The sequence below is a fragment of the Nylanderia fulva genome, unplaced genomic scaffold (assembly GCF_048542155.1).
Source record: "Nylanderia fulva isolate GAGA-0341 unplaced genomic scaffold, ASM4854215v1 Scaffold12, whole genome shotgun sequence".
Classification (NCBI taxonomy): domain Eukaryota; kingdom Metazoa; phylum Arthropoda; class Insecta; order Hymenoptera; family Formicidae; genus Nylanderia; species Nylanderia fulva.
The window spans coordinates 3,492,574-3,517,558 of NW_028189409.1; the positions used below are offsets into that span (position 1 = coordinate 3,492,574).

The 24,985-nt window shown below is 37.6% G+C and overlaps 1 protein-coding gene across 8 annotated transcripts in view; it reads left to right on the forward strand.

Annotated features, from left to right (window-relative positions):
• OtopLa (proton channel otopetrin-like a) overlaps positions 1 to 6,182 on the forward strand; it is a 30,070-nt gene extending 23,888 nt beyond the window's left edge. For all 8 annotated transcript variants that reach the window (XM_029317990.2, XM_029317996.2, XM_029317992.2 and 5 more), the window contains 2 exons: positions 19 to 346; positions 483 to 6,182. In XM_029317990.2, coding sequence (XP_029173823.1) covers positions 19 to 346; positions 483 to 1,177 — 1,023 coding nt within the window. In that variant the 3' untranslated portion in view covers positions 1,178 to 6,182. The remainder of the gene's footprint in view (positions 1 to 18; positions 347 to 482) is intronic.
• Positions 6,183 to 24,985: the final 18,803 nt, after the last annotated feature.

Below are 24,985 nucleotides of genomic sequence, written 5' to 3' on the forward strand. Positions count from 1 at the left end.
GTCCGCCTTTTTTTTTAGGTACCGCAGATCTTCGACGTGAGCAACTTGACGAACAACAGCGAATACTGGACCCCGAATTTAGGTATCTACGCAGAGGCTCTGACGGAAGACGGAACGGTGTCCAACTCGTGCGGACGCGTGAATATCATGGGAAGCATCGTCCAGGACGCGGCGCCGTATTTGTTCCCGTTCATAATCGAATACAGTTTGATTGGAGCCGCGGTGATTTACGTCATGTGGAAGCATATCGGCCGACATCCGCGTTGGCCTCATCAGACCGAAGCGGATCTCGAACGTCGCCTGGAGGCCATGCTCTCTCGAAGAGCCGTCGCTCTTGCTCATGCAGGTAATGTCGCATTTCAGATTTTCACTAGTTTAATATCGAACACGCAGCATCGCAAAATGATTCTATTTCCGGATCGAGCGAATATTATGAATTTCTCTTATTTGATTTATCGAGTTGTAACGAAAAATATGATTAGGTCACACCAGAGTCGATTGCGTGGGAGCGAGCAAAGGTCTCTTCTTCGGCTTGCTTCTTCTGGTTGGTTCCCTCATATGCCTGATACTCTTCTTCGTGCTGATCCATCATCCGGAGCTCGGTTTGCTCGCGATCTATCTCGCCGACGTGTCTCACTGCGTGCTAATGGCGTTATCCATAATCGCCATAATCATCGGCTTCATCCGCGTGCAGGGTCTCAAGTTCAAAGCCGAGGAGCAGAGCGATCTCAACGACATCCTCCTGCGCGTCTCCGCCTTCGGTCTCTTCATCTACGCCGTCTTCAGCGTGATCGCCGGCTCTCTCGCGGCCTTCACGCACGAACCGAATCTCCTGGTGATGGTGACTGGATTGCTCGCGGTCGCCCAGGTGGTCCTGCAGATGCTGTTCATCGCTGACGTGTCGCGCAGGCGTGTCCACTTGCCGGAACACGATCGCAGCAAGCCCGGCAGGCAGGTTGTCACTTTCCTGCTGATCTGCAACGTGACTATGTGGGTGATCTACACCTTCGAGGCCCAGAAGGTCATCGCCAACCCGGTGCAGCTCGATTTCTACGGGTTCCTAGCCTGGGCCATCGTGCAAAGGGTCACTCTGCCACTGTGCATCTTCCACAGATTCCACAGCGCTGTCACGCTCGCCGAGATCTGGAAGACTAGCTACAAGGCGCGTCTGGAGTAGACGAGCGAGGAATCCTCCTCATGGTCAATCGTCCGGAGTGATCGTCAGTTGGAACAAGAGGGCGAGCGCAAGCTGGTCAGGATGCTCGACGACCTCGATCACGTACATCGATTTCGGGTCTCGAAGGAAGGCAAAAGCTTGAAACGATATAGAGAAGAGAAGATTGGTTGGGGTAGTCGGCGGACGGAAAAACTGGAAAACGATGGATCAGCCGGAATAATCAAACATATAGCGTGTCTAACACGCCCGTTGCACGAAGAGACCTTCAGATGATATCCAAGTCGTTGATAATTGTTGAAAATTCCATGAATTCAAGTTGGAGATTTATCTCGTTAAAAAAATCTTTATCGACAAAGCAGGTAGAAAGAAAGAAGGAGAAGGAAAGAAAGAGAGACATCTGAAGAGACACTTCGAGAGTGATACGATCAAGGTCGATCTGACATCCTCGAAGAGGAGCTTTTGTGTAAAGTGGAGCCAGATATGATCGTGTCGAACTGTTTCTTTATCTCCTGTTTTGTGTACAAGTTGTATTTCTTTCTTTTAGTTTTTTACGTTGTCTTAGCATTGGTCAGTAGGAGACGATGAGGAGAGGACGGATCTGGACGATCGACGATCCTGTCGACGATCTTGTCGACTATAGACAGGATTTCGCCGATTTCGGCGTTAAAAAAACGAAGCACAAAACAACAAGGATATTAGCGTTTCACGAAATGCGATTGCATTTTCCCTTTCACCGCGCGTTTCTCACCTTACACGATCTCTATACTGCCACCAAATTTTCTACTTTTATATGTATAACATTATATGTATTCCAGTATGTGTATCTTCGCCCCATTGCGCATCAGCACTGTGTAGACAACAATTCAGTTCACACTCGCAAGAATTTAGATTGTTCCGATAATTGTCCGATAATTTGTTTCTTATTTCATTCATTACGAAGATATATCGGATCGCTGTGATATATACTTTTGTGCAAAACTTGAGTCGAAACGAGACGACGAATCTCTTTCTATTCTCGTATGTTATAAATGCGATGTTTAACTAAATATTTCATATTTTTATAAATCTCGATATTTAGCGGACGAAATTAGTCTTTAAGTTTTACAGTATTCGGTTAACGTTTTCTGGTATTTATCTTACAAGACGTTAATTGATTCAGAATTATATAAGATTCGTCGTAATTAAATCGATCAGCTGACTGTCGAAAAAAAACAAATTCATTTTTCGTATATACTTTATCGAAATAATTTCACGATCATAAAAAAAAAAAATAGCGAACGGGAACTTGATCTACTCGATGCACCACGAAATGTCATCCACGATGTGATTGCATCCTTCGCGGTCGAAGTCCAACTGAAGAAAGATCTCGAGAGATTTTACGTATAGAACAGGGTAATTTTCGCAGAGCTGTGTTTGCTTAAAAAGAAAATATAATAATTAAGCGACGATTTTTAGTCTCGCGACAGATCCCTTTGTTCTCTCGAGCCACTTCAACCCCGAAACGCGAGTGCTTCCTCACGATCACGAGCGCGCAAATCTAAACGAGAGATCCGTCCCTTCAAAAGGGACACGCATTCGGAAGAATCTTTATCATCATTGTTTCTCGTCGCGTGCTACAGAGTACAAAATTGTTTCTGAAACTTTTCGAATCCCTTTATCGACATACTTTTTCAACAATCGCGCTCTTCGAAGTAAACGCGCGAACAACGACATCGCTGTATCTTCGTCGTATCTTCATCGCGAGCAGTTGGTACGAAGAGTACGCACGTTAAAACAAATATTTGAACGGAGAGGGAGAGAGAGAGAGAGTCAATGAAGAAGAGAAGAGACGACCGCGTGTTCGAAGCCAAGACGAGCGATTGTACATAGCGGATATATTTCGTTTCGGGCTCGCCGAGTATTCAAAATGGCACTTACTCGAGGAGTTTCCGCGAACGTAAAACGGAAGTTACGCGCTATGATGCAGATTTACGTGACTAAGGTGTACGTAGAGTTATGAAAGGGGAGTCTCAAGAATGTGACTTCGCGACAAAAAGGCTTATTTACAGCGGAAAGCGATTCGTACGTGTTTGTCCTTTCAATTTATTTTCTGCCATATATACATACATATATATGACCGCGAGATGTTCGCGAACGTCAAGGCTTTCCGTTGCGAATGGCTTAATTCTTTGAGGGGCGATGGTGCAGCTTGTGTATGTACTTCACGCGAATATGTATAAGTCACAAGTGTAATGTATTAGGTGCCACGACTCTTTTGTGCGTTTCTATGTTGGTGCGATGTGGTTTAATTTGTGAACTACAGTGCCTAAGTTTCGCTCTCTTAGCATACTAGCTTCTCTCTTTCGGAGGTCCTGCACAAAATACGCTTTCCCGGCCCCTGAAAGAGTTAAGGAAGGGAATACATGAAGGTAGAAAAAAAAATACAAGGAATATATACGCGAATAGAGAAGCTCGCACACCACTTCACGAAATATAAGAAATAATCATTACGATCATTATTGATTAGTATTTAAGCCTATATCTCGAAGAGATATCGATCCTTCGCATTTACTTCGCTATTGATATGTAGATCGTTGAGAAGAAAACGTTTGTCGTATATATAGAGACTATACTTTGTGAATTCATCTACGAACCTTGTGAAAAAATGCTCCCTTCTCCTTAAAAACAAACTTACATTTTTTAAATTTTATTCAATAGAATTTATCAAAATACGTAAATTTTATTGAATAAAATTTTTCCGCAAAAAAGAGAAAACAATAATATATACAAGTATACCCGGGATCCTGACAAAAGACATAACTATACACCAGTCGACGTATTTAGCTTTCGAGTCTAAATATTTTAATTATTAGGAGTAATATAAATAATAAGTATAACGCGCGCGTGCGCTAAATGAGAGAAATGTTATTGCACCGGAAGCTTACTAAAAAGCAGCCGTTAACGATCGATTATACATAATTATAATCCAAAAATGACATTATTAAAAAATAAACATGATATAAATATATATATAAATATATATATATATATATATATATATATATATATATATATAATAAAAAACACTTGTATTAATTTGATGCGCGCAGCTGTGTAGGTGGAGTATTGCGCGATATGTAAATAACAATAATCATTCTTCGTCATAGTAAATAATTATCTAGCAAAGTGTCTGTGAAACGATTAACTTTATTGTCCAAACAGTGATGTAGATATTTATGCGCACAGATAGATTTCTAATTTCTCGCATGATTATTATTACTTTATACAAGACATGATTTTTTGACATATGTAATTATGACATAAAGTATATAAATATTATTTATTTACGTAATATAAAATTCAATAAATCAAAGCAACATCTCATACATTTTACATTTATTGTAAACTTAATTAATGAAAAGTACATAATTAAATTAGCACGTGAGAATCTATAATATTGATAATAAGTAAATATTGTTTTAAAGATCAAAATCGTTAATTGCGAAAGTATAAAAAGTATCTCATCACAGAACTGCAAAAGAAGAGTTTTTCTTGCAGAAATCTTTTCACCGACACTCTGCACCATTGCAAGTTTGGTCACAATCACGTGACAGAAGGGATAAAATCACGACGACATAGCGAAAGAGATCATTATGAGAATTAAATTAATGAACAAGGCACTGCCACACCGGACCAACAAAGCCGAAACGAATAATTGAAGGGATTCGGGGAGAGAAGGAAGAAGGACAACATACACAGAAAGAGAACCAATAATCCTTTATCGATTTCCCGTAAACAAAAATGGTATAAAGAAGAGAAATAATATATAAAGCCGAGGCCCTTCCACGTTTAACGAATGCGTAGCCCTCAATATACATATGCGTGATAAGAGAATGAGATAAGAGAGAAGAACGGGAGAGAGAGAGAGAGAGAGAGAGAGAAATAATAATAGGAAAAAGAATGATACGATGCGAACTGTTTTTCTTCGGCAAACAACGTCTTTGTATACTCTATACCCGTGTTGTAAGGAGAAAAATCATGATTCTTGTATATGTACATCAATATCTCGATAGTAGCCGTAAGCCTAACTAATGAGTCGCGGATTTGCGATAAGGCCACGGAATCGCACGCGAGAACTAAGATTCAATTGCAAATGATTGCACTGACATTTATTTTTTTCCTTTTAATTTGGAACTGAATTATGCAAGTTTATCGCGCAAATGTCATTTTTTATTTATTATATATTTTCACTTGTCATTTATCATACATATATTTATATATTTATTAAATTTTTATTTACGTAAATAGTATTTATTATACGTAGATATTTGGTTGATATTCTTTAATAAGTAGTTTATTTAATAATAATATACATATGAGTCCACAGATGTTTAAGTAATTTTTTTTATATTAATAACAATTTATTTTATTTCATATAGCACTAATTGTAAATCACGAATGTGCAAGAAATAAACGAAAAAAAAAAGACAGCAAGAATTTGCATATGTATGCGCGCCGGAAGCAAATCCGCGACACATTATTATTTAACATAATGTAGTGAGTTTTCGATGTCTTCGAGTATAATTACAGTTTGTACACGTATACACACAGTTATACGCAAACATACATACATACATATACATATGCGCGCGCACAAATGACATCACTCACGGATTTACCAGAGTTACACTGTATCGAAGGAGGAAGCAGGACAATGGCAGGCATAGAACGGAAGAAGTTAACGTTTCGTCAGAGCAGGCGATAATAGCAGGCAGGACACAAAAAAAAATAAAAGTATAAATTACATGTTGTGGTATAAGCAGTTCTTCGAATGTCGAGTAGCGACGAAATACGTCTGTAAATTTTCGTATAAATTCGCTCATTCATCGATTCCTATTTTCACTGTATTGTATACCGTTAACAAAACCAATTTCATTGTAATCCGAGTTGCATCGGCACGTCATTGCCACATCATTTGTAACGATACATGATTATATTGGTTAATAAAAGTTATCTAGACGTATAATATGTCTCTTTTGTCTCGTTAAAATTATTCATCCTGATTTCCGTTTTTTGTTTCGTAATTTTAATTTATTACAGTCACGGAAAAAAACCGCTTTATAAGAATTATTAAACTTTTGCATACATAAAACCCGTTTTGCATAGATATATTTTTATTGTTTCTCAGTTTTAAAAGTTTATAGATATTAATCATTTTTAATACAATCTTTTTTAAATAAAATGTATCTTCTTTTATATTATATCAGCAAAATAAAAAAATATTGAATTTCAAAATTAATCCTTTTTTTTATCTAGCAATAAAAAAGTATATTGATGATCAACCTTTAAATATTTAACATTATTTTGAAATAGTCAAAGTTCAAGTTAATATTAATAATACCTATTAATATTAATATAATATTAATATTAATAATATTATTAAAATTAATAATTTTAATATTCAAGATTAATATTAATATACGTCAATTAAAATGATAATGCAAAAAGGAAATAAATGATATGTATATACATATTTATTTCCTATGCTAGTAGAAAATGCTCGAAATTATACCGACATTATAATCGCACGTGTAGGTAACTATATAATAAATGAAATAACTTTACTTATTCAAGAAAGCCTTTTAAAAAGTGAAAGATAAAGCAAAGGAGACACGAAAAAGATACAAAAGAAGGATGCAAATAGAAAATCCGAAACATCAAAGCTCGAAGCTACACCGATGATATAAACGCGTGTGTGAGTAATATAAATGAAAGAAATTATGTAAGTAAATAGAGCGGATCATAAATCGTGCAAATTATTTAGGTACAGATTATTCAGGAATTTGATAGTGAGACATATGCGGGTTTTCCCGCAATGCATCTCTTTCTTTCTCCTAAATCAGGATTTTTCCATTTAACTAAAAATGGAACGATTGTAATTATTAGACCTTGCTATCGAACGATGATTCGGCGTAAATTAATTAATGGTGGGATTATTAATTAATAAAATCGAACATCCTAATACATATTTAATTCAATTTAACTAATTTAATTTAATTGACAGATTTTGTATATAATTAGCAGAAAAACTTTTTATACATAGCTTTTATTTGATTTTTTTAATTTTCAAATTTTTTAAATGACCTGTTCACGAATGTAATTTTTTTGTTAAATTAATTCTTTTATAATTATATAAGTTGAAATTCATATTCAAGGTGCTTAAAATTCAGATCAGCAGCCAGTAAACGACATTCATGTAACAGATAAATGTATATCTACTGCAGATACAAGTTTTCAAATATATCATTTTTTCCATACATTATGCAATTTGCATATAAAAATTCAGCTTTGAAAGATATTTGATTCATAGATATTTATAATCGGAAACATATTAAAATTCTAATTATTAATAAAAAATATACACGGGACATGTGTAACTCAATTGAATTCACGTTCACCACGCAAGATGGTGGTTGTTTCTACCCGGTTTCAGGAACAAGCAATGTATAGCGAAAAAACACATTACAGCTTTATATACATATTTTTGTTCGAGTTATCATTATCTTATTAACACCTTGCATTTAATATTTGTGTATACCGGGATGCTATCTAAACTTGCACGCAAGAGTTGTCGCAACGCCGGTGCTTAGATCTCGTGTATGCACACCTTCTGAATAACTAGTCCGGTTGAAGTTATTAGGTCGGTTGAATTATTAATCATTGCATTTATTAATTTGGAGATTGTATCTTGCTTGAGCCACCTGCACGTATAAAGTATGTTAAGGACATCAGTCGAATGAAATTTAGCACAATTACTTTGTTGCACGACACATTTATATTAAAATACATCTGCGATAGTATAAACATTTATATATATAAAAAGCTTTTAAATAACAACTTTTATTTGTGAACGTAAAAGAATTATTTTATTAATAAATGTTGAAATATATATAAGTTTCTTGCTTTCTAAAATTTTGACAGCACGATAAAAGTTTATATATACATTCTTATTTAAGAATATGAGAAGATATTTTTCTGTAAATAAAATTGTTTTACTAAACGTCGAAATAAAAAATCTAAAAATATATTTCTATAATTGCATCTAGATGCAGAGAAGATACTCCGTAGCATAAACATAATCTGAGAAAGAGTGAATATAATTGTACAAAACTGGGGTTGCGTAAAACATTGCGAAATGGAAAATAAACCGAACGTGAAACAGATCCGTAATTAACGAAATACTCGACTGCCAATTGGAATGACAAGAGTAACGCAAGCGGGCAACGAAAAGACGGAAGGCGCGCAACGGGCGAAATTATAAATGAGGCGGAAAACGGCCGGGCCGAAAAAAAGATACACAAATGCATATATATGTATGGTAGGCGCGACGTCGCCAGAAGTGTTCGCTAGCTGGCTGGCTGGTATTGTGAACGACCGGTAAACAATTAGTCGCGCCGTATGGCGATGAATCATTATTAAAGACGACGATGACGAGAGAGCCGACTGTCCTCAGGCGCTCCGTCGTCGTCCCGGTCATTCGTGGCGGGCCTGGTTAACATGCGACATTAATTTGCGTAAGGTGTGTTTTGGGGTGCTACTTGAAAAGGCCAGCAGCGGATGTGGGTGCGCAATAGAAAGGAGATGACGTACCGAAAGCGAGGCAGAAGAAGAAGAAGAAGAGGAGCACCGGCCCCTGTCGCCTCATTTGCCTTTCAATGCGCTGCTTCCCTTCGTCTTCTTCTCATTGTGCAACACGGCCATTGTCATGCCTCCGTATACCGTGTATTACCTGGTACCTATCCGTATTCGTGTCGGCGTGGGTGGCGACCGCGCACGGCAGCCGCGTTAAAAGGCCGATTCCTAAAACATGTTTCAGATACTCGCGACCTGTCCGTGCTACGCTTTTTCTGAGGATAATCGCTGGAAGAGTCATTTGTCTCCGATGTTCACCGCGACCATTGGCTTGGAAGTGTTTACGGCTTCGTGTTTACTAGGTGAGACGTGAAATCGTCAATGACAAGAAACATCGGGTGAATGATTGCAAGAAATCATAATAGCAAGAAATACACTGTAACAAATATTTCTATAATTTTACATATCTTTTTACAGTGTATTCTCTCTAGATTTGTTTAATAAAATTAAGCAGCGGAAAAAAAGAACATTTTTGCGTTCTCTTTTCAATGTTTAGAATGTAACATTCGAAACTCTCTTCTAATTCCGAACTACTCGCATTCCTCGCAAAATACATAGAGACCACGTCTTCAGGTCGTTTAACGACGATCCATCATCGAGATAACGAAGCTACTGAGAATTCATCCCAGGTAATCCCGTGCTCGAACGACTGATAACATTCCTGTAACAGCCGGGAGATTTCTCCTCATCAGTACGCGCGATTGCGATACGTCAAAAATCGCAAAAGTCTGTACGGCGTGCTTCCGGATACCCGGCGGCTTTCCACTCTAGAGGCAACGTAATAGTCCGTATAATGGCGGTTGGAAACGGCGGGTGCAAGTCGATTCGACTCTCGAAGAAGCGGATCCGAGACGCCCTGGGCGACTCGGCGCAGCCGTGCGAGGTGAGAGACCACAGGCTGTTTGTACCGCTTAGGCTAATGAGGTACAGATGGTGATATCATTGTGTGCGCGCCAGGGTAAGGTGGATCTAACCGCGAAGAGAAACGCACACACGCAATCCATATATTGGTGCAAGGTGGCTAGGAAAGGCGGACGCGGGCGAAAGGGGTTGCCCTCGTTTTTGATCCGATCCTTATCTCGCCCAGCCGGTCGGCTACCGCCGCGCGATCCCTATCTCGTCCCGATACGCACCCTCTCTCTTAACCCGGTGTTACCTGTAAAACCTGCGGCGCACACACGGTTCGCCTTTTTCGGCCCGGCCCGGCGCAGATGCACTGCTTGCATACCGGCGCGTTTATACAAGTCGATCCTCGCGCGATAATACGTCGCCCCTAACTGATGTCCGGTCGTTTCGCGGTAGTAAGTATGTACGATACGATAAGCGAGCGCCAAGATTTACCGCACGCGAGGAAAGCTGTCAAAGCGACCGCTTTTCACTCCATCTTCGAAATACATATATATTTTTATGCCGTATCCTCTATTATTTTTACGTCAAAAGATGTAAGCACCATTTTCTTTAAATAAATATTCAAGTAGAAGTACTCTCCATTATTTTGTATAAATAAGATAAGAAGGCGACAAAATAATTTAATTAAATTAATTATTTGGCTATGCAATTTTTAACAAATGTAAAACGTGCCATTTTTCAACGTAATACTCTCTTTTTTACATTGTGCGGTATTTCAGAAATATTATGCAAAAAAAAAATTGTAAATGGCATACATTACATGGATGTAAGGATACGTTGAATGAGCTAAAATCGGCGCGAACGAGAGCAAGTTGGAGTGAACAGTCGCGATTTCACACCGCGGCCGTGATCCGTGATTTCACGGCATCTGCTCGCGAGGCAGGAAGTGAGACGTCATATGTGTGCGCTGGCACTAACTTTCTTACATAATGTGAAATCGGGAACGGAACGCATTGACCGCTTGTTTCGAAGACCGACAATCGCCAATGAGAGAACAATGAAACGATGAATCTTGACCAGCCGGCTCAGCTGACGTACAGAGTGACTCCTTCGAAAGGACAAAATTATTTCTACGAGGAATAAAAGAGAAATATCTTTATCCTTCAGGGTGTCCAGCAGACTTAATGAAAACAATTCTCTGACTTTTTCAAATTTTTCCAAGATCAGAAATTTATTTTTTCCCTGACTCCTTAGTATTATTTTTTTCATATATATAATTTGCATATATCTATATGATAAAAAAATTAAATGTTAAATCATGAAATTCTTGAGATATTTTTGTCAACAATGAAAAGGTTCGAAAGTTAAAACAAAAATTTAAATCAATTATACAATCTGCGCACATTATGTACGATAATCGAAACAAACATGTCACTATAAACTATTTAAATAATCACCCTTTCTATTTATATTATTTCAAATTTTTTAGTTTTATCTCTATTAAACACATTAAAATAAAATAACACGACGATGAAAATATAAATTAATAAACACGCTGTGGATGAATCGATTTTTAACAACACAGAAAATTATCGTGCTGGGAGTCAAGGAAAAGTATATATTTATTTAATAAAAAAGTTCAAATTATTGAGACAAATGTAGAATAACGTGAAAAATCCAGATAAATAGTAAATTTCCTGACTTTTCCCCGACAATTCCAGATTTATACCTAAAATTCAATGCCTGGTTTTCTAGATTTCGCTGATCGCTAGACACCCTGAAAATGGAGAACAGATATTCTCTTGTTTAGAATAAAAATGCATTTCAAATATTGTCCTATATAAATTTAACGATAAAATATCTTAATTTATTTAAATCGTTGTCGCTTGAATATTTATTAAGGTCGCGAATCACATCACAACAGAAAACAAAGTATATACGAATTACTTAAAACTTTTAAATAATGCATTGCGTGCATTATTTAAAAGGCAATGCATATACGTGACAGCTTCGTCGCAGGTAAGCCAAAAGTGATAATAACCTCGGTTGTTGTTTGCACTTTTCTTTAAAGGGGAAAGGGGCTTCCGCTTAGGGGCGGAATAAGTGCATCCTTAATTACCTTCTGGCTCGGACCGATAAAAGGATAATAGGCGCATCTTCCCTCTATTTCCGTTCTCGTCTACGGGCCCAATTTTTTAATAGTCGTCATTACGGACTTTCTCGACATAGACCGAGCGCCGGAGATGTAATCCATGGGCATCAAACTGGAACGTTTCGCGTTCGGTATAATGCAGACAGGATGCTAATTTGATTATTAGTCCGATTGCGGCAGTTATGAATCGCAAAACTGCTAGATTGCGGTAATCACTATTTTCCGACAACGCGCGCTTTCTTATCGCGGGAAATACTGAATGCCGTAATTACGAACGTTTATCTATATAAGAACAATATGTCAATATTCTACCGCAGCAAAATAAGACTTGGATTCCGAAGCCGTCGAATCGGTCGAATTAAACGCTTTTTATTTACAGGTGCAAGTCGGGAATTTACAAAAAAATATTACACCTAAAATTTATTCATGTTTGACGTTTAGTTCTCCATAATAATATTTAATTATAATTTAACGAGAATTCTCTACTATATTATAGCTTTTTGTTTGCGTATATATCGAATGAAAATTGTGTTGCGAAACGCGAAAAACATTTTCGTGTACGCATTTTTGTACAACAAAAAACTCAAGTTTCTTTCTAATTTATTCAAAGCACATAGCCGCGAAAATATTCAAGCACGAACATAAATCGTTTGACTAACAAGAAATTACGATGAAAAATAGCATTGTCAACGGAGAGAGGAATATTTCTAAGACTTGTCGACTCGTCGTAAATCCCGAGGAGAGTTTTTACTAGCGGCACGAAACAACGTAGGTGGGTACATAAAGTAGGTGGACTGCACTTATCTGCAACCCCGTGCGAACGCGGTGGCGTACTTACGTTAAATTACGGGTAGGCACACGTGCAAGTGCCATTAGTTTTCTCTCGTGCGTACGCCGCCATAACTGGGCAAGGCATTGGCGTTTCATACGCGTTTATGCAAATACCTCTCGGCTTCTAAGCGAGCGCCGCAACGATCGGAGGTTGCGAGCGTGCGACGACAGCGCGAAAAATCGCGAATACGACAGTTCGCAAAAGCCCGATTACGCTTGTTAACGGCACGAACGATGATTTTCCAACCTAACGGGTCGTCTCTGTACTTTTAAATAGGATAAAAGTAACTGGAATAGAAAAATAAAAAAGTAATGCTGGCTTTCTTAATATCCTCATTTTAAAGAATATAAATAATTGAGACTATATTCTTTTCATATTTTGATTTTCTTATAATTATTTAGATCATTCTATCATTTTTTTTATATTCCACAGTTCTTTTATCTATATAATTATCTAATTTTTATTTATAGAGCAAATTAATTTAAAAATACTTTCAAAAATTACTTAAATTGTTGTTTCTTTCAAAGTGACGTCTTGCGCCGGACTATCATCAAAAGTAATTTGGTGAAATCTGCCCTTTATATGGATTATGATTTTCCTCGATTCTTTTTTGCGGCGACGATATAGAATAAAAAAGAGTTAAAAGTTCAAAGATATCCACACATCAGCGAACGTATCTAACGTGCACTCACGATCCCTCGCGAGTTCCGCCGACTATCGATCTTCTCACGGTTTCTCTTCTTGCGGTCTAGGGAAGACGAGAGAGGAGAATCATCGGTAGCCACGAGAGAGAAAGGTAGAACTCCGCGAAACCGCGCCGGAAGATAGATGTCCGAGGGACAGGAGCGACGAGGAAGAACCTCTCCGGGAGGAAAAGGATGCAGGCTCGAGAGGGAGAAGAAGAATTGAAAGAAGTTATGAAAATAAGGCGAAGCCGGAAGGGGGCGTACTACGATATGCGCATGCGACGATCGACACGCAAGGCAAGCGCTCTAATTTTAGATCTTGTCACTCTGACGCCAGCTGGTGTGCCCCTCCCGCCTATTACACGCGTTTACGCACACAACGTACGGCTCTCGGAGCGAGAGAGTGCGGCGCGGAGCGCACTCTCCGGAGGCACTCTCACGCGCGCGGCGCGCATATCCGACGTGCACGTCACGATCGAGCGCAACAGCAGCCTCACGCACGGATGCGAAATGCGCGAGAGATGGATGGATGCTTACTTACTTCACCCGGCTATTACCGATGCGAGTCCGACGATACTCTGGCGTGCTATACAAGAAACCGCAGAATAACCTCGCGAGACACCTCCTTTCCATATGTCCACCTGGGACTGTCGCCGACTGTTCCCGAACCGGGAGCGGTCATTTCGTATACGAAATTCTCCCATCGCGAAGAAAAGAAAGGGCGAGTTTCACTAGATTTCTCCTCGTACAAATCGCATCTGGATCGCGAGTGTGCGACACTCGTCGATACGTATTTCGTATATGAATTTTAACGATCACCAGTGATGGGTAAGATTCATTTCAAATGTATCTTGATACAGATACTCAGGTACTTTAAAAGTATCTCAGATACATATCAGATACTTTTAAATTATATTTTATCATAATAATGGTAATATGCGCAAAATGTACTGAATAATTATTTTATCTTTATTCATATTTTTGTTTACATTACGACTTTATTCGTTAGTCTTAACACGTGAAATATGCCTCAAAGATATCGCCACTCAAACTATTTCGCCATGGTACTAAAATTTGATCAATGCTTAATAATTGCTCAACCGATGTTGACGATATGTTGATAACTTGCAGTCTTGATCTTTTAAAAATTTGAAGAATTGGGCTATTCAAAAAAACATGTGAAAATGTATCTCCAAATGTATCTGAAAAAAACAATTCACAATAAGATACACAAAATGTATCTTGATACTGTACCTAAATACGAGTACATGTATCTAGATGCTACCCAACATTGACTCTACTCTTATTAAGATAGAAAATCGTCTACCTAGACACTCCAGGGAACTCATTAAACAAATTAGGGGAGAGATTAAAATAAGTGAAGGAATAAGTATGAGCTCTGGCCTTTCATTTGCGTAAACATTAATTCACTATAATAGTTATTCCGTTTAAACATTAATTGCAAATCGAACAAGAAACTTATGAACGCCGATGAAATAATTACGAAGGTAACGGTAGAGTGGAAAATATGCGATTTCCATCCCTGAGACATTAAAATAATTACTATCATTACATATCACGTTGGATGGCCGTTAACAACAAGAAGTCTCCGGTTGATCTAAAAGTCTGCGCAATTTACTGGTATGCGTGTATTTTTTCTCGCCCCGCTGTGAGGAAGTGCACGCGTGTCTATGATTGCCAGTTAAACACGCGGGTTTAACGTCATCCGTTTTGCTGTGAGAAGTTTGTATCGTGATATATACCTATAATTCATTTTCTATAAGCCGTATATATTTCTTCATTTTATCGAGGCAAGGTATTCCAACTTCAGATGATTAATAAAAAGTAGATGATCATTATTATAAAGATATAAGTATAAGCTGACAATTAATCAATCTATAAAAAAATTGAGTTAATCATTACACTTAATTCTCTCATTTTTGTTCCCAAATAAATTTTTTTATTTTTCTATATGTATATATTTTATCCTATTTTTATATAGTATAAATCTATTTTTATATTTTATACAAATTAAATATTTAATAGTATAAAATATATATTTTTTTCTTCTTGATGTTTAGAAAAGACTATGCATGGCAAAACAGGTAGCTGCTTAAGAAACAATCTCGTAATTCACACCTTAACGCATTGCACCTGCCGAGTCTACCGTCCGGACTTGGCAGGGCAAACTCAATCTTCCGTATCCGGGAAAGCGCGGCGAGTCCGCGTGCAAGGCTGTTACGCAAATCTGTAAACGGCGAGGAAGGCGGACGAAGAAGAGTAAGAAGAAGAAGGCGAAGCCGAGCCAGCGAAGAGAATAGACTGTAATTTTAGCGAGGTGGCACTGCGCGATGCATGAGCTAGATCAGCTCGATCTCCCGATAAATTGCGGGCTGTACAAAACGGAGGAAGAAAGAGGGACCATTGTAGCCTCTTTTCTCCCGAGATATATCTTACATGAACGTTGTGTCTAACGGGGCGCACTGACGAGAGAACACAGAGGGACGGATGATATCTTCGCTCTAAGAGTTCCGTGGCAATCGGGAATGGAAAGAAGGCGCACTCATTGGACCTTCACTTCCTCTCATTGTTCTCCTCATCGTCTCCTTTCCTTCGCGGAGGCGCTTTCTCAGCTCGCCTTAATTCGCCCGGCCGTATTCAGGGAGGAGGTGGGACCCGATGGTAATAGTGTAACATCCGATTAGCTCATTATGCGGAGATCGACGTTGATAAATTCGACGCGTTGGCCGCTCGAAATACGCGGTTTGCGAGCGATTCCGCTCTAGTCGCTTTGCGTTACGCTACCGACACGTTCTCTCTCTTCGGCTTCCGACAGATATTCCCCATGAGAGAACGATTGCCGATTATTTCTAGTCTAGCGGTACCGTCGCAACTGATAATAAGCTTCCGGAGACACAATTAATCCCGTTAGAAACGCACCGAAAAAGAGATTTTTATTCATTAATTACGCATACCAAAGTCAGCACGAAATTTTCAATATCTAAAGTGAAATATTTTAGTAAAATATTTTTTTAATTTGAATATCAATTATAATGACATAAGGCAATTAAAATTTATAATAGTTGTAAATATTGTATAATATGTATCCATAATATCTATGCGTCAAAGCTAAAGTGTATTAAGTTGATTGTTTTTCAAATATGCTTTTATTAAAATTGAATAAAATATTTATCTATCAAAGTCACGTAATTTTCAGATTATGATATTACTATATGTAGATTAATATGAAAAATTAACGTTATGTGAACATACGGTGATTTTTTCCAAGAGTGAAAGTTAAGTCCTTTTTATAATACTTCACACAAAGTATCATCTTAATAGCAATTAATGTTCTTATCAATTTTCTTGGAGACTGTTCGACTTGTTAAAAGGCAACAGGTGTAGATATATAAGTATGATTGTTAATGATCCAAGGATTTTCTGATACGACCAGGTGCATATATCCAAGTGGCAAAAACCAGGTGAGAATCAAGGTTGCACGAGAAAGTTTGCAAAAGGAAAAAAGCAATCTGGCCAGATTGATTAATTACGACCAATAATTATATCAATCATTTTTGCACATATCAACTTAATAAAATAATCGTAGAACAATTTCATATTTTAGGAAGACTATTTCCTATTTTAGGTATGATAATTAACATTTTTAGTTATAGTTTAATAGAGAATTCCTCGTTAAATTACCTATAGTTAAAAATATCAATTATCACAGAGCTAAAATTTTTTAGACATGGTAATATAGAGACATTTAAAATTTAGGAAGCTAATATTTATTTTTCCGCGTGTATGTGCGTGCGTTGTAAAAGTTCTGCCTTCGATGCCTTAATTTCGCGCGGGTTGAGAAAGCGAAATAGGACGAAACGGGTTTCGCATATTCTCAGAAATCTTTCTCGGGGAACAATAAACGGCGCATCGATCCGCATTCTCAAGCCGTCCTCGGAACCGCCCATCGTTTAGAAAGTTTGCGCGAAGAAGAGGCCCCTCTGCGAGATACAACGTCCGATATTGGTTCAACGACGCGTAGATCGCGGCGATAAAGATTCGCGGGCGCAGAAAAGAGAGAGAGAGAGAAAGAGATACACGGGCTGCAGCTGGTTGTACGCGCGCGAATCGTGCCGATCGCGATCTCTCGCCGGCGCGGCACCTTAACGGTAACATCTGGCCGCGGTTTCGGTGCTTAGCGGTCTCTCGCAGGACCGCAGATATTTCGGTGATGCGGTGCGTGCGTCGGTAGGCAGGTATTCGGCAGGTGATGACCTACCTGTCTGCCCGCGGGCCGGAAGCGAAGGTGGAGAGATTCAGTGCCGGGCTATACGTCATCGCCGGGTTATCCTTTATCGCGGGTTCAGCGAGAGAGTCAAATTACGGGCCTTCGGGATCTTATTTTTATGATTCCGCGTGCACGATGTAGAAGCGACCGGCGGATAAGAAAGATTGCAGGATCTTCGATCGTAAATCATCATCGAGACCGGATACGAGCGGATACGGCTAATTTTGTACAAGATTCATATAAAAAAATTATGATACAAAAATAAATTCTGTAATATTTATTAATCTGTCTGTTTGTCAACACGTTATTTAATTTTCTAACCGCGATAAATTACCGAGATGCCTATGTCAAATGCGGTTTACGACCCGTGACGTTCGGGGATTAGTTTTGACTTGTTACTGATGTATGCTATTTATCATTCACATTGATAACGCGAAAGACATAACGCCCCCTGATCTCCGGGAGGATTATCTTCGTGTTACTTCCTGGGGATTATCTCCGGACTAGTGGGTTGCGAAGGGAAGTGCGATGAGAAAAACACTCGGCAATTAACTCTATTGCAGTCGTTTCGATTGTCTCCTTTGCTATCTAGATGCTTCAAATTTTAATAATATCCTTTAACAACACGTTAAATTAATTCCATAAATATCAGGGTCATTAATATATTTTAAAGCTTTAATACTATCATATAGAAGACAAATGTCTATATATTTATTTGAATAAAAAATTAAATATTCTTTAAACCAGTTCTGCTAAATAATGTTACAACGAATAATATATACTTTCACGAATATATCGCAATTATTGTTTTTTAAACAGGAATATTTTCAATTAGATTTAAAGCAAAAAAAACATCAAAAAAAGATGCCGCGAATGTAAGTTATTCTCTCTGATTCTTAACGCCAGCGAGAGCCCAGAGCGCTTTAAAACCTTCGGGGTTTAGTTTCATTTCTCCACACATCCGCGGCACCGCTGATCGATTTGCTCCGTGAATCTAATATATATCGTATCCTATTCTGCGAAGCGTTACCGAGAAAATCGACAATGCCTGATATCTCCTAACGGCAATATGCTGTATTACACGTCTTTTCTAAACTTTAAACATTAGCACATATTTTCATAAACACGTAATTATGTATAGTGTACACTGTAATTACTGCGGATACCCAAAAAAGCATGTTTGAACGAGTTTAATGTCTCACAAAAAAAATGTCGTGTTAAATATCATCAACTTCCTATACTTATACTTACAATTAAGGATTAGAAGCGAAAATTGCAGATTTCTTATACAAATTTGCATCTTTTCTTTCTCCTGCGTATCGTCTCTCAAGTTACTCAGCAAACACTGTCGAGTTGCAATTCATTGGATTAAATTTTTATTGTCGCGTATGTGACTTTTTAGCCCGTCCTGTCCAGCAGACTTGTCACGGTGCACGCAAGCTGCGCAATTGCATAAATAACTACGATTGACGTATGTACGACGCAGCAGTTAAAACATATTATTTACAGCTACGTTTTTGCATCTCGCGCACGCGTGATATCGATTAAAACAATAAAAAATTATTTTGCAGTCAGTAGCGAATTATATATTTCGCTTCTTCAATAAAAACAAAGACAACCGATATTAATAAGAGTTAACATATTATTTTACAAGACATATGAGAATATTGCGTGCAGACAAACAAGTCTTTGTGATATGTCAGATGCATATCACAGATCAAGTAATATTAATTGCTGCATAAATATTATTAATATAAATTACAATATATATAAAAATATTAATTAAAAAATAAAAATAAGAGTGCTTATAACTGTCAAAAACGTGACAATTGACGAATTTTATTGATAATATTCTATATCGCGTAATAGAGACATATTTGAAAGGAATCTCGAAATATGCAAAATTATAAGTAGAATTCTATCCCAAATAAATGTAAACGATGGATGGAAAAATCACAGCTACAAAGAAGGCAGATGCGTGTGTACACACGGTCTCGGACAAAAAATACATTTGTGGACGACAGACGCACGAGTATACACTTGCCGATTTACAATTATGTTGCGCAACAATAACCATGTGTCTGGACCGCCACCGACAATTACGGGCTTGACCAATTCGCAAATCAAACAGGATGCGAATCGATCGAATCGGCGGAGTCAGCCGGGCACGCGTGCAATTACCGGAACCAGCCTCTCGCATACGGCGGCACGCACCGGATACGCGCAGGCGAAGGCGCCGCAATGAGAATTCATGAATTAAAGGCTCGCGCCATGTGCCCCGAGGGCTAACTCGCGGTCTCCCAAGAATCCCGACGGTGTTGGCCCACCTGTTTCGTGTCCACCCGTTCGCGTTACCGCTCCAGTTGGCACAGATGTTCGTTTAGTTGCTCTGCCCGTCCCGTCTTGACCGCGTGCAGCCGTCTTTTTCTGTCTCTCTCTTGCTCTCTCGTCTCGACGCATTCTCCTCACTTCATTATGCAGCCCATAAGCGCCACCGAGAGTTGAGCGCGCGAGCAGAAGCAAAATATTGATAGATGGATAAGAAAGAAATTAAGTGGACGAAAGAATAAATCGGCTATCCTCTTGATAGCAGATTCTCTGCAGTTAATTTTGACTCGATTTTTTGCAGTCGAAGGAGACCGTTGATTTTCTATGCAAATTTGCAGGTTTTTTATCATATATTTGTGTGACTAAAACACAAATTAAGGTTCTACTCCACTTTAAAATTAATTAAAAATATATGTAATTTTATTAATCTTTTATTTAGTTAATTCATGAGAGAGAGAGAGAGAAAGAGAGAGAGAGAGAGAGAGAGAAGCTCTTTTCTCTAATCACTTATCACTTCGACGTTTTTGATTGAAAAAAAATATTTGTTGATTAGTCAGAAAACCTGCCATTAAAAAGACATATTTCAAAACATTCTGAATAATTATTAAAGCGAAAACCAAGGTGCTACTATATATGTAATATTTGTAGAAGAATTTATTTGACATAATAATTTATCGAATTATGCAGAAAGTATGATATATGACATATATTTGAAGCATTTGTCAGCTTATCTTAACAAATTCTTTCATCAATTCGGAATCAATTTATAATTTATAACTTGAATCTTTTTTAGATTCTGATATGTAGAATTTATATTAAATTAATTTAAAAAATATAATCATTATGCATATAAAGCTCAGTTCATATAAAATTACTTTTCAATCAATTAATATTTAGACATCACTAAGGATTTTTATTTTTTTCAATACGGATACGCGAATACGTGAAAGCGCACATCTGTTGAATATCAAGAATAAGAGTGAAGGTAATATCTCGGTACATTGTCCAGACAAATGTCTCCCTACGAATAAGAAGGGTGGGGATAAATGCGTGTATAACAGACGTTTGATAATTAAATGCAATCAACCGACGACGACGACAACGACAGGATGTGACGTGAACCGATCCAGTATGGCTGCGCGGCTTTTTACGCACCTATCTATCGTTCTAATGTGTAATTTGAAGGTGTTCGACGCGGTTGAACAAGCTAATCGCATGACGGATGACGGATGCCGATCAGGAAACGCGACGGTGCGGCCTTCGATTTCTAGGATATCATTTCATTTCGCGGAAATCGCTATATACCACGACGCAGTCACGAACGATACTCAATGAAATCAACGAGGGCAAATATACATGTGTGCGCGCTGGTTCTGTACTCGATTTAAGAAAATTAAATAAGATAAAATAAGGTGCATACACTGAAAAAAATTTTATTGAATTCGAATAAGAATTTATACACTGCCAAATAAATCTTTTATTTGAAACTAATAATATTAATTTGATGTGAAAAATATTTATTTGATATAAGAAAATTCTTTTCAAATATTTATTTGTTTCAAATAAATAATTTTTATTAGGCAGTATTAAAATAAATATTTATTCATTTAGTCATTTCTTCAGTGTATACATATATGTATATACATATGTGCAGTGTATATATAATCATAAAGTAATATAAAGTAATAATATAATTAATTACTTAGTCATAATTTAATTGCTCTCCACATATGTGTGCCACGTATAATTACACGATAAATTATATATATTCATTAATTCCTAATAAATTACAGTTAATTATTCGTTTCGTCGAGTTTACAGTAGGTATTCTACGAGACACAAAAACGAATAAAAGTATATTTTCTATCTGATTTAACAGAGGACTGACATCGCCCACATTTCTCTACCATCAATGCATCATAAGTGACTCTCTATGGCTCCTGATCCTTCAAATTATCCAATTTTATTCCACTAACGATGCGAGCAGTTTGTTTAGGCATACCGATCCGCGTAACCGTCGAAGAAAAGAAACCATGGGCGAGACATCGATCGCCACCTTTACAAAAAGAATCAACAGCGGGTGGAATTGATCAGCTACCGTGTGTTTCTGCATCTGCTCCTCCTTAGTCAGCCTTTATTATAAGTTAGGAATACAAAAAGTTCCTCCACGCGTATTAGTTCCGCGTATCCGATCTTCACGGTGCATATATTGACGAACGATAACGATCCGATCCAACCTCTCGCTTCAGAAAAAGCTTAACTATCCCTTTTATATCTCATCAAAATATTCGTCAAAGAAGTATCTAAACTACACTAATCGTTTTTCTAATACGCGTAGAAATTTTGCGTAAACTGGACAAAATTGCAATTTGTTTTGGAGTAAAGTATTCATATTAATATAGAAAATCGAATAGAGTTTTTTCAAAATAATTTCAAATATCGCTTCAGTAAGATAGAAATAAAAAAATAAAACAGTATCAAACGCAAAAATAAAATATAATTTCTATTAAATTAATAAAATAAATAAAAGTTATATAATCGATATAAATTAATCAATTTATATTCTAAAGGAGAAAAAGTTTATGGAAAAATAAATTTATAAAAATATATATATTTTGTCTGGTATATAAAGAAATAAATATGCCTTATCACGAGTCACTTATATGGTATATGTCAAAAAAAAACATTGAATCGCGTCGTGATCTTTGTAATCTTTACGCATCCACACGCGTATCCTAAGTGGCTGAAAGTGGCGGAACATGCGTGACACACACGATGAGGCACCGTTGAGGCATTATTATGCGTGCATATATCTCTATGTATCGAAAAGGGTTGAGCGCGCGAGCGGAGGCCCGATAGATTCCTCACGATAAGCCGGTGGACTGGCCCACTAAATTCATATGCATGAACCCTTATTATATGGTATTAGCTATGCGCACAGGTGGTTGCCTCAGCTAGATGCGATACGGCCGTTCGTTTAATGTGTAACACTGTGTTCCTAAAGTATGCGAAGCCGCTGACGCAGTTGATGACCGCGTCACATGGGTTATCATAAGTCGATGATACGATATGCTAGAATTCGTTGTGCAGAGGACTAACGAGACCACTTTGATGACTTCGAATTATTTGACGCCCATATTAATTTTGTTTCGTTATTTTTGTTTTATATTTTTACTAAATTAAGTAAATTGAAAAATTATATCGGAGTAAAGTCTATTTGAAATAATAAGTGAATAAATATCGAGGATGAAAAGTAAAATAATATATGATCATTGATTTTTTCAGGGAAATCTTATTGGCATAATATCAGTAGAATACATAAAGCGGAGGAGCAAAGTGTGAGTATTTTCACTGAAAATCAGTAGTAATATTTATCGATCAAATACTCATTTATGTTCGATAAAATTGTTTGCTTAATCAATGATATTTTCACTGATTTACTTTAAGAGAATACAGTTTTCAAGAATAATAAAACTTTTTATTAAATTTTAAGTTCTATGAGAAAAAAAACATAAAATATTTATTTACTTTCAAGTGAATTTTATTTCGATAAAATATTATTTTAATTTATAGCTTAATAAAAAAATAAAAAATATAATAGATGACAAGATGATAATCCTGAGAAATGTTATAAGATATTTGTAAGAATGATTACATCGTTTTTCCAGAAAAACACGTGACATTTGGGAGAATATATAAGAATATCATTTAGATAAGAATGATACATTAGCGGTTGATTATCATATTTAGGTTCTTTATCTATACCATCGAAGGAATACTCTCGCTTCTTGTGACACGTATAACGAACGAGGATATTGGGGAATTTCGGTGCACGCGAAAATGTTGCGCGCGAAACCGTTTTCCGCGCGTCGTTTTACATAAAACCGACGCACGTCACACGCGGCCGGTAATCGCCGGCCTCTCGTTACAACTCGAACAAAAGGAGAAACGGCCACGGAGCGAAGGAGCGGAAGAGCGTGTGCGATTACGTGCGATCAATACGCGCGGCTGCGTCCTGGCAGACCCGCGTTTCTCGGGTTGAGCAATCGACTTGGCTTGGACTGGCACCGCTGCGTTTCCCATCCGGTCGCGTCGACATTACGCGATATTACGCGCGTTGCATTCCCGCTCGGAGTTTCGACAGTCCCGCCTCGTTTATATGTATGCACATACGTGTCCATTACATGAGCGCGATGCATTCACGGGAGTATCTCGAGGGAAAGCGATGCGAACGCGGCCCTTGTCGGGCCCTCACCGACTCCCATTTTTGTTGTATATTTCGAAATGAAAGCACCGTTGGCATTCCTTTGTCCCTCTCGTTCCGGTGGACCGTGCGGCCTTTAATTCTTGCGTGCACAAACCGCGCGCGTCTCAGGGTTGCTTCTGGGAAGGAAGGAAGATGAACGGAAAGACAGACTGTGACGAAGAAACATCGACGAAGAGCGTCTGTGTAGGTACTTGTATATGTGACGATTCTCCTCGTTTCGTTCGGAATTACCATGCACGAAGTTGTAAATCGATCGCGGTTTTCGAGAGCAATCAAGATGACCGTAAACGTTGCTAATTGTACCTTTTAACGATTGCCTTTTTTCCGTGCAGCGAAAAAGAGATGTCTTTGTCAGTTTTGTAATTATTGTAAAGCTTGAAGAGTATTTAGACTATACTACGTACGCGAGACAAATTTTTGCACGTCAAGTATTTTTTTAAAAGTTCGAGTTCGTGAATAAATTTCCTGAATAAATAAGTCGGGAGAAAATATTTTACAAAAATATAATTTAGAAATACATATAGGTATATTTTATAGAGAAATTCTCATCTAAGATTATCATTTTATCATCTACATTTTTAAAAATTATTTTGCTTTATTTTTTTTTTTTACTATAATTGTAAGCTGTAAATTTAAAAAATTTATTATAATAAATATAATAAATTATTTATTATAACAGTCTTACATTAAATCAGTGAAAATATCAATGATTAAAGCAGACATACAAGATTTTCC